The 8,837-nt window shown below is 37.8% G+C and overlaps 1 protein-coding gene across 1 annotated transcript; it reads right to left on the bottom strand.

Annotated features, from left to right (window-relative positions):
- Positions 1-142: 142 nt before the first annotated feature.
- Positions 143-5,099, bottom strand: LOC146669173 (bactericidal permeability-increasing protein-like). The gene is made up of 15 exons (XM_085405633.1): positions 4,985-5,099; positions 4,778-4,892; positions 4,552-4,683; positions 4,323-4,478; positions 4,168-4,231; positions 3,428-3,488; positions 3,258-3,349; positions 2,980-3,156; positions 2,838-2,897; positions 2,597-2,764; positions 2,446-2,513; positions 2,319-2,361; positions 2,181-2,244; positions 1,055-1,131; positions 143-893 (listed from the first exon to the last, which is right to left on the bottom strand). The coding sequence occupies exons 1-15, from the start codon at positions 5,085-5,087 to the stop codon at positions 855-857; spliced, it is 1,419 nt and encodes a 472-aa protein (XP_085261759.1). The 5' UTR covers positions 5,088-5,099; the 3' UTR covers positions 143-854.
- Positions 5,100-8,837: the final 3,738 nt, after the last annotated feature.

The raw sequence follows: 8,837 nt of genomic DNA on the forward strand, positions 1-8,837 counted from the left end.
CGGTGTTCTGTGTGATACATAAAGTGGCATTTTTTAAGATCATTGAATCATAAGGAGACACATTGTCTTTTATGTGACTTTGTCATTTATTAAGCACTCTAAATTGCCAATGTCTGAACATGCTGTAAGGTAACTTACAAAAAGCAAACGGGGAAGCAAGCGTTAGCTAATATTAGCCGGACGACACCCTAAGGTAAATTCTACAGTCCAATTCTAATCCCAACTAAGGTAAATTCCAACCTGACTTATATGTCAAAATGTAGTCTTGAGAGAAAAAGGTTAATTGCAGGGCTGAAGTAGTAGCTTAGCTTTCTTTTGCCAAAATACTTATTGTTACAAATGAATCATGTCATATTTGTGCAGCTAGCTTGGTTACAGCTAGCTTGGTTACAGCTAGCCTGGTTACAGCTAGCCTGGCAACTGTATGCTGCTTGCTAAGATTAATGTCATGTAGCTTCACCCATAAAACCATGTGGAAGTAGCTTATATTTATATTCTTTTAATCTCTACCCACCACAGAGGGATGCATGCATTTGCAAAAAGACTAGCAGTCCTAAAGTGGTCTATAGACTGGAGCTCAGAAGACATTTTGCTGATGAGTGTGCTGATGATGTCCTTGGCAACTCATTTCACTCATATTAAAAAAGTCCATACGCACTAAATATAGAAATGGTTAACTTCAGAGGAGAACCAATACATAGAAAACACAATATTCTGACTGCTGTCTGAAGTAATACTTATTTAGCTTTTTCTTGGGAATTTCTGCCAGATTATCGTACTCTGACTGTAATTGTGTCTTCATGGAAGGATGCTAGAATGCAGAAAAGAATCCTGGGAGTTTTCAGGAGTGCAGTTCAGCTGAACTGAACATCTGTCCCAATCAGGATGTAGTCCTAGAAGGAACAGTTCACAGCTTTGAGTTAGAAAATCTGCTCATTCCTTAGAAATGTCAAGATTTCTTAATTAGATCTCATGTCATATACAAGAAGCAATACGCTCACATGCATGAAATCGATTAAAAAAACAACAACAACATATTATCAGTATCTCTGACCTTCAGCACATCAAGCTGGGTGTTCATAAGCTTCATCTTTCCAATTGTGGGCAGTGGGTATCCCTTAGCAAGTTGGACTGCAAAATGAAATTCATAATTTTAGACCACAATTTCACAAATGTGGCAGAATGTCATAATGATATTATAGATGTATTACATAGCATGCACTGGAATCATTCCACCTAATGTAACTTCATACACAAATTCAATTAAGGAAAATACTGACATCAATAAAATTATTGATGAAAACAGTGGAATGTGTTAAAGTAAGGTCTCTGATGAACGTCATTCATTTAAACTGTTAGAAAATAGACTCCCACAGTGCAAATTAAAAACAGCAGACTCATTAGAAGTGGTAAAGAGATGCACAAGGAGATGACCCTGAAGGTGATTCAAAGGTATATATTTTTGGAACATTTTATGATTTCCCCAATAAGAAAATGGGGTAGAATCTTAAAATAAATGGTAAAATATTCAGAAGACCAGTACAAGCTCTATCCCCATGCACTAAACAGAAGTGAAGAAGTTAAAGAATTGAAAAGTGGAGGGAGGGTGGGACACGTCAATGAGAACGAACAGCTGTTAGAACTGGGGGAACGTATATAGATGAGAACCAGGAGGAGCATATTTGGAGGCGTGGTCCCACTCCTGAAATTCCCGATATTTTATCTCCAATAAAAGCAGGAGTGAAGGTAGGTGAGTACAGTTCCTGTACTGTGGTGGAAGTATTCTGGATTCTTGTAAATTACTTGAATAACTTTATCTTTTATGTTTTAAATTCTTAACAACACCTGAGAGGTAAATAATGAACTTCTTCCGATTTCATAAACTTATTGACTTTATAAAATATGAGCTGATAGCCTAAATAAAATCAACAGAAAGAAAGAAAAGGAATGAGAATAGTCTCCATATAAGTAAGAGCTGGGGGTCTGTTTTACACAATACAATATTAATAATTATCCAGACATATGTAGCTAAAAATGATAATCCTGCTGGTCCCTCGTGTTGTTTGTCTAATATTCCCTGGAACTTTGGAGCTGCTGTGAAAATGCAAATGGAAATCCTCTTTGGAGATTTTGGTGAAAAAAAAAACACTCTTTAAATTTCAAAGTGAGGATGAACTCACCATTAACTGTGGGTATCACCACCAATTTGAAGACCCCTTGTAAGATGCTATTGAGGGCGCTGACCTGTAGGTTAGATGTAGGGTTAGTTTGAGTTGCTGATGATTCAGACTGTTATTGTATAGAAATGCACTTCTTACCTGAAAGTCTCCCACATTACTTTTGTCCAGGGTCAGATCCATTCTGTGCAAATTAGACTAAATTAGAACGTGATGTTCATCTTAACAAAGACCTCTCGGCCCTATTTTTCTTTGCCAGTTAACTCACTTGTTGAGGGTGACAGCTGCAGCCAATTTCATTTCACTGACAAACATACGGGCACTCACGCTGGCCTCCTGTCAAGGCAATGGTGGTTCATTTCAGATGGTTTTCTAAAACCACAAAGACAATTTAAAATCATATCAGCTGGGTAACTTACCAAGTTCAGGACAAAAAGAGGCGACAGAGTAGAGTTGGGCTGGATGGCAAAGGCCGTCACTGTGGTGGTGGCCTGGACTGTTGCGTTGTTGGGCTCAAAGGTCAGTGTGGGGGTTTTCTCCATCTTCACCAGCAGCTTCATCATCAGACCTGGGAACTGCTTAGCAATCTGGCAAAGAAAGAATTTCATGTGAAAAACTGCCAAGAATGCGTCACATAAAATGACTGGGATGTGTTGTCACCTCTGGGATAATGACTCCAAACGTTATGGTGTTGAGTCGGATTGGAGAGCTTTTTGGTATCTGGCACGACAAAGTGAGAAAAGTTAGAGATCAGTTTGATGTCCTGAAAAGAAGGTATGAGACTCAGGAGGCAGCAGTTTACCATGTCGTCAGTGATGGACAGGCTGAGGACTCCAGCATTGTTGTAGACGAAGACTGCAGAGTTGACAGTAAAGGCAGACATGCCGATGTACAACATGTTGTTGTTCTGGGGTGGCAGGTTAAAGGCCGCTGGTGAGAACGGAGGCTCCTGATGCTTCCCGATGTTGTAAAATTCCCCCTGAGAAAGAAGACCCAGAAAACAATGCTCCAGATTTTTAAAAAATAATAAAGTGATATCTTTAGATTCCTGTAAAAATGTAGTGTTGCATAATTCTCTACCTTCAAGCTCAGATCTATCGAGGACTTTAAAACAGTCGGTGACGATACCATGGAATATTCAATCTCTGCATACTTGTCCACCTTGGCTAAGACTGCATAGAGACAGAAGCTCACTCATGTGTTCATCACCAGTGAAACAGCTGATTGAGTAACTAAACAGGATACTTTACCATTGAGAGTTTTCAGCTGAGGGTTTAAATCAGATACTACAGTGGTGGCCCGAGGGCAGATCTGCAAAGCGGAAGGAAGAAATCTGGTGTTAGACTTTGATTTGTATTGGAGAAAGTCATCATTAAAGGCTCACAAAGACATTTCAAAATTAAACATTGGTGAACAAAAGAGCAGATGTTAAATAATCACTTAATCGCTTCTCTTAATGGATATCCATGAGCAACATGGATATCCATTAAGAGAAGCTCACAGTTCTCCATGTAGCAGCTTAAAATAACCTAATGAAAAAACATACACAAGTTTTTCTGAGAACAAACAAAATCCTTCTAACTGGGAAAGCAAAGAGATGATGATGTGTTTGTTTAATGATAAACTTAATGCTGCTGCAGTTGAACGTTTCATTCCACATACAGCTTGTTTCATGATTTCAATTAGGCTACATTGTTAGTGTAGCTTGGTTTGTGTTTGTTGCCTCCCTTCCTCCCTGCTTCTGACTTTCAGTGCATATCTAAGGCTCCTAAGGTTTCCATATTTTGGAGGTAAATCAAAGTATCTTGAAACACTGCGGGCTAAGCCCGAACCAATAAATCTTTACTTCTTTATTTTCATCATTACCCGGTTACTTCAGAGTAACAAATGAAGGAAGATAATGTGAGACACTGTGAACTAGCAGACACCTTACCTAGCAGGTAAAGTGTGTAAGCTGGATTTCTGCTGCATGTAGCAGATTTGACCTCACCTGTTTCTGAATCGCATTGCGCAGAGCCTTATCAATAAACCTTGTGAAGAGATTGTACAGCCAGCTATCAAAAAACAAAACCAGCAGGAATTAGAAGAATTCTGCAGATGAAGTAAAATAGTAAAACCCTTCTCCCTCACAGCTGGGTTTCTCACCTCGCTCCACCATGAAACTTGACCTTTGCACTTCCAACAGCAGCTGAGCAGCTGTCACTGCTGACCGCTGGTCGGCCTGTCTCATCAGTCTTGATGGAGATGGTTGTAGCGATACTGAGACCATTCACATTCAATTCAAAAGACCCGCTGTGCTTTCTGGTAAAAGAGAAAAAATATCTTTTTAAGCAGATAAATTACTTCTCTAAAGAAGAGATGTTACCTCACTCACATTATTCGCAGGTACTTGACCCTCCAGTTTCCATTCAGACTGATGAAGGCATCACCTATAGACATTCTGACTCCAGTCCCTGGCACCAGGTCCACTGAAGACTTTGGTATTCCCACCTTCAATACACGTATACTGGAAGAATTCGTGTTTTGTTTGTTTAAGCGGAAACAGGACAAAATACTTTGTAACAGAATTTAGAGACATGTTGAACAAACTGGAGCCTTACTTTGACAAATTGTACTGGACTTTTCCAATCGGAGACACCCTCTGTTCCCCTGAAAAGTCTGGAACTTGGATAGAATTGAGTTTCTGCTGCATGTCAGCCATGCCCAGTTGCCTGCCTAACAAAATGTAAAGAAAAATAATTTACTGAGCAAACACTGGAGAAATCGGTCCTTTTTGAGCAAGAGGACAGCTTTTACACAAACCTTACCATATTCAATGCCTTTTTCTGTCAACCTGACCTTTACTCCAGGATTGATGCTTAAGGTTGTGGGGATGAGAGCCCCCAGAACCAGCCAACAGCACAGGAACATCTTCAGAGCTGAGGCATGAAGAATAAGAAGACCAAGGAATATTTATACAAGCACAAAAGCAGAAGAAGCTAAGCTTCTGCTTACGAAATCTATGGGGAAAAATCGGAGAGCAATAAAATCCAGCTTCTTCTTTTAGTGACAGTTTACAAGAACATGTACCAATTCAACAGTCCTGACATACAGAGCTTAGTGGAGCAGCAATGCAAAGCAGTTTATTTCACCACTTCCTCGGGTTGCTTAGAGTGAAAGCCTATGAAAGAGCTAACGGCCATTGCTCCACATGAGACTGCATAAGATTGAATGACAAATTACATAATGATGAAGTTTAGTTATACAATGACAACACAGTTATCACACACTTAGTTCATGTGTCTCAACATTTAATTTTGTTAACAAATAAACCACAACAGAAAACTACTAACGATTTGTAATCAGAGCTATACAAAAAAGCTCTAACATTAAGTCTTAGAAAAAGTTAAAGACATCTAGCTGTTAAATCGAGAGCACCCTAAATTTAGAGTCACACTGAACATCAAAAGTTATCCTGGTGCTATAGACACCTGAAGATGTTTTAGGTGTATTTGGCAGCAGGTACAGGTGTGACTGTGAACCTGAATGAAACGGTTGCCCATCTTCTAGGAAAGGTGCCCAAACACCATTGCTCTCTCCTAATCCATCCTATTTTTTTCTACTTTTGCTTTTTGGTAGTGTCATTGTTACTGCAAGACACAGTGCAAGAGTGTGACAGAGATACCAGGAGATATGCTGTTAAACAAGGAGAGCAGGACTAGTGACGGCTGCTTTGTGCAATGAGGAACAGAACAAACGCTGTCAGTCATGCAGCGGGACTTGTGCTTGAAGCCCAGCACCTTGTATCCATTGGAATTCCCCATAGAATACCAGAACTGGCTGGTTTGCTCTGACATCCTGTTTTCATCACACATCGGAGGCTCACACAATTTCTGTTAACAGGGAAAGACTGTCTGGCAAAACAATGACGAGAAATTTGCAAAGAGCGTGTCAGTGGTGGGAGCCATTACTCCTGTACTAGCCCCCCTTGTGTTGTGTTGTGGTCAAATTTGACCAATTTAATAGTTTTATGTCTGAAAAGTGTTGTTAATTTGATCAGACAGACTTAAGATTCTGTGACTTTCTCCACAAAGAGGATGTCAACCCACAACCTAAATTTGATTAATTTGCATAACATTTTATGTCTTTTATTGAGCATTTTTACACTCTTGGTGTTCCTGGTCAAACGTAATCCCATTAATAGAAATGATTCGTTGTTTTCTAAGCCTTGCTCACAGAGCACTGTCTGGCAGCACCGTGGCAGGTCGATATAGAGTGAGGCTCGTGATTACACATTTGATCACCACACTGGTGAGGAGAAAGAGAAGCCAGGAAACTGACACTGAAGATGGATTAGAGGGGGAAGTGTCAGAAGTTGAATATAATCCAGACCAAGAAATGACTAATGAGGGCGAATCCACTGATGTAGATAATGGCTATGCTGATGCTGATGTCACATTCAAGTCAAAGACTTGGACTTAATCCCCACCTGAGAATCAAGGTGGGCTTTTAGCTGAAAATGTCACAAGTAAGCAGCCTAATGGTACAGTCTGGTTTACTTTTCTTACAGATTCATGATGGAACTTTAGTCCTCCTTTGAAATGAGTTATAGTTGGTTTCACAACAACAATTTCAGAATGCTGCCTCATCCACAGTGCTTAGCTGATTGATCTTGTAGGGTTCATTTTTGTTCCTTCACCTGATTCAAATTGTGAATACTTAGCTTCCCTGAATTTTTCCATGGTTGTTTGTTATTTGAAAAAAGATAAAAATGTTGAATAAGTTGAAATGTTCCACACTGTGCCTCTGTGAGTGTTCCAGAATCCAGAATGACCTCTCCATGTAAAGACCATTTCCCCCCTGCATCTTTGCGGATTTGAAAGTTAACTGGTCTTCACGTTGCAGTGCAGAGTGATTGCCCTACACTCTTTGATCCTGTTCAAAAGCAGAATCCAAAAGCGGATTGTTTGCAGAATGGTTCCTGACTTCAACCTTTACTTCTTTCTGATATTTTTATATTTGAAAAAACTCAAATATATTTTGATATTTTTAGTGTCAGAAATTTTTTTTGAATTTTTGTTATATTTAAACCTGTCATGCATGAATTATGACAACCTCAATCAAGATTTTTTTCTTAAGTATTTTTATTCATCTTTAGGCATGAAAAAAAGACAAAAAAATTTAAAACGTACTTTTCAAAGAGTTTTTTACATGTCCACTTAGGTGGACAACATGTGTTTTAATTTATGAAATTGACAAACGAGTGCACATCAGTGTCTAAAGTAGTGGTTTATGTGCAAGTATACCATCAACACTGATACAAATACAAAAAAATCAGCCTTTGAATAGCTGTCCACTGTAGTGACCACAATGAGTGAAAGGGTTAAAATGCTATTGATTGTATTTTAATGCTGCAAGCCTTTAATCTCACTTCACTTTATTTTGTGACTATTTTAAGAATAATATAAAATATGTATTTCTGTTATTATTACTTTTCTATAATTTTACCAATTTAGGGGAAATAATGACAAAAGATACATGACTATTATAAAACAGACTGTGAAATTACTGCAAATTACTGTAAATATACCTACCAACTGACAGTCTATTAATACTTTCTGATGTTACATAGCCATAACAACAAAAAATTACATAACATAGAAGTTGATTAACAAGCAAATCTATGTAAAATTACAAAAACATCTGCAAATAAATCATCTTTATTTACAGGTGCAATTTTTCACGTTATTGTACATTCGACATGTTAATTCACGTCTTTTTTGTAATTCAATGATATTTCATGTATTTAAAAATAACAGGAAATTTCTGAAAAAAAAAATATAACAAAGTTCTGGTAAATTACAGATTTTGTTTACAGTATAGAAAGCCTGTTAAAACATGTCTGGTAAAACACTATGCACAGTAATATGTGTGTTAATGCAGTTTGAAACCTGCTAATGCGCTCTAGTGTAATAGCAAATTTCTTCAAGAGAAGGACAGAAAGCTTCCTGCCTCTGTGAACTACATAATAAACATGTATTTGTTTTGAGTTTTTATATTTATATATATAATTATTATAATTATTATAAACTGTTTGGTGCTGAATATGTAAATATATTTGATTCATTTTGTGACTCTGACTCATTATCGATTACTTAGATTAAATATGTCAGAAAGGGAGGTAAGGCTTGCTAACACAGTGGTATAAAAACTATTGTAGATCAGTGAATTTATTAACTGCTAATTAGTGAAAAACTGAGGTTTGTCTCTGTCTTTCTGTCCATATTCACACATCTGAGTTTCCCATTGTGACAGTTTTTAAAGTTGTGGATAGAAGTGGGGGGCTGGCCTTATGCCATGTGTATTGTGGCTGTGAAAGTTATTCCTATGAGTTGATTTATTTGGCGTGAGAGGTGGAGATGTTATTAGAATGGATGTGTGCTTTAGCTCAAACCTAAACCCCCCAAACTTGACTCTTTTTTTTTTTTAAACACTAACTTTCTATGATCAGTATTTAGAGATGAACCACACACACCTCAATAACACTCTTATTTTAATGAAACAGAGCAGAAATAAAGTGATCTCAGTAATCTGCATACAGGAAGTTAATTTTTTATCACAGATTTTATTGAATCTGTAACAATAAAAGTGAAATGCCTGTCCAAATGTTGCTATTAACAG

The sequence above is a fragment of the Rhamphochromis longiceps genome, linkage group LG5 (genome assembly GCF_057381845.1).
Source record: "Rhamphochromis longiceps isolate RC_006_pf linkage group LG5, R_longiceps_female_GT1.1, whole genome shotgun sequence".
NCBI classification, from domain to species: domain Eukaryota; kingdom Metazoa; phylum Chordata; class Actinopteri; order Cichliformes; family Cichlidae; genus Rhamphochromis; species Rhamphochromis longiceps.

Coding starts and splice junctions, on each gene's coding strand:
- LOC146669173 (XM_085405633.1), bottom strand. CDS start 5,087: ATGTTCCTGTGCTGTTGGCTGGTTCTGGGGGCTCTCATCCCCACAACC. Junction 4,479..4,551: donor GTCAAGTACCTGCGAATAAT/GTGAGTGAGGTA, acceptor CTCTTTTACCAG/AAAGCACAGCGGGTCTTTTG. Junction 894..1,054: donor CCCAGCTTGATGTGCTGAAG/GTCAGAGATACT, acceptor TGTTCCTTCTAG/GACTACATCCTGATTGGGAC.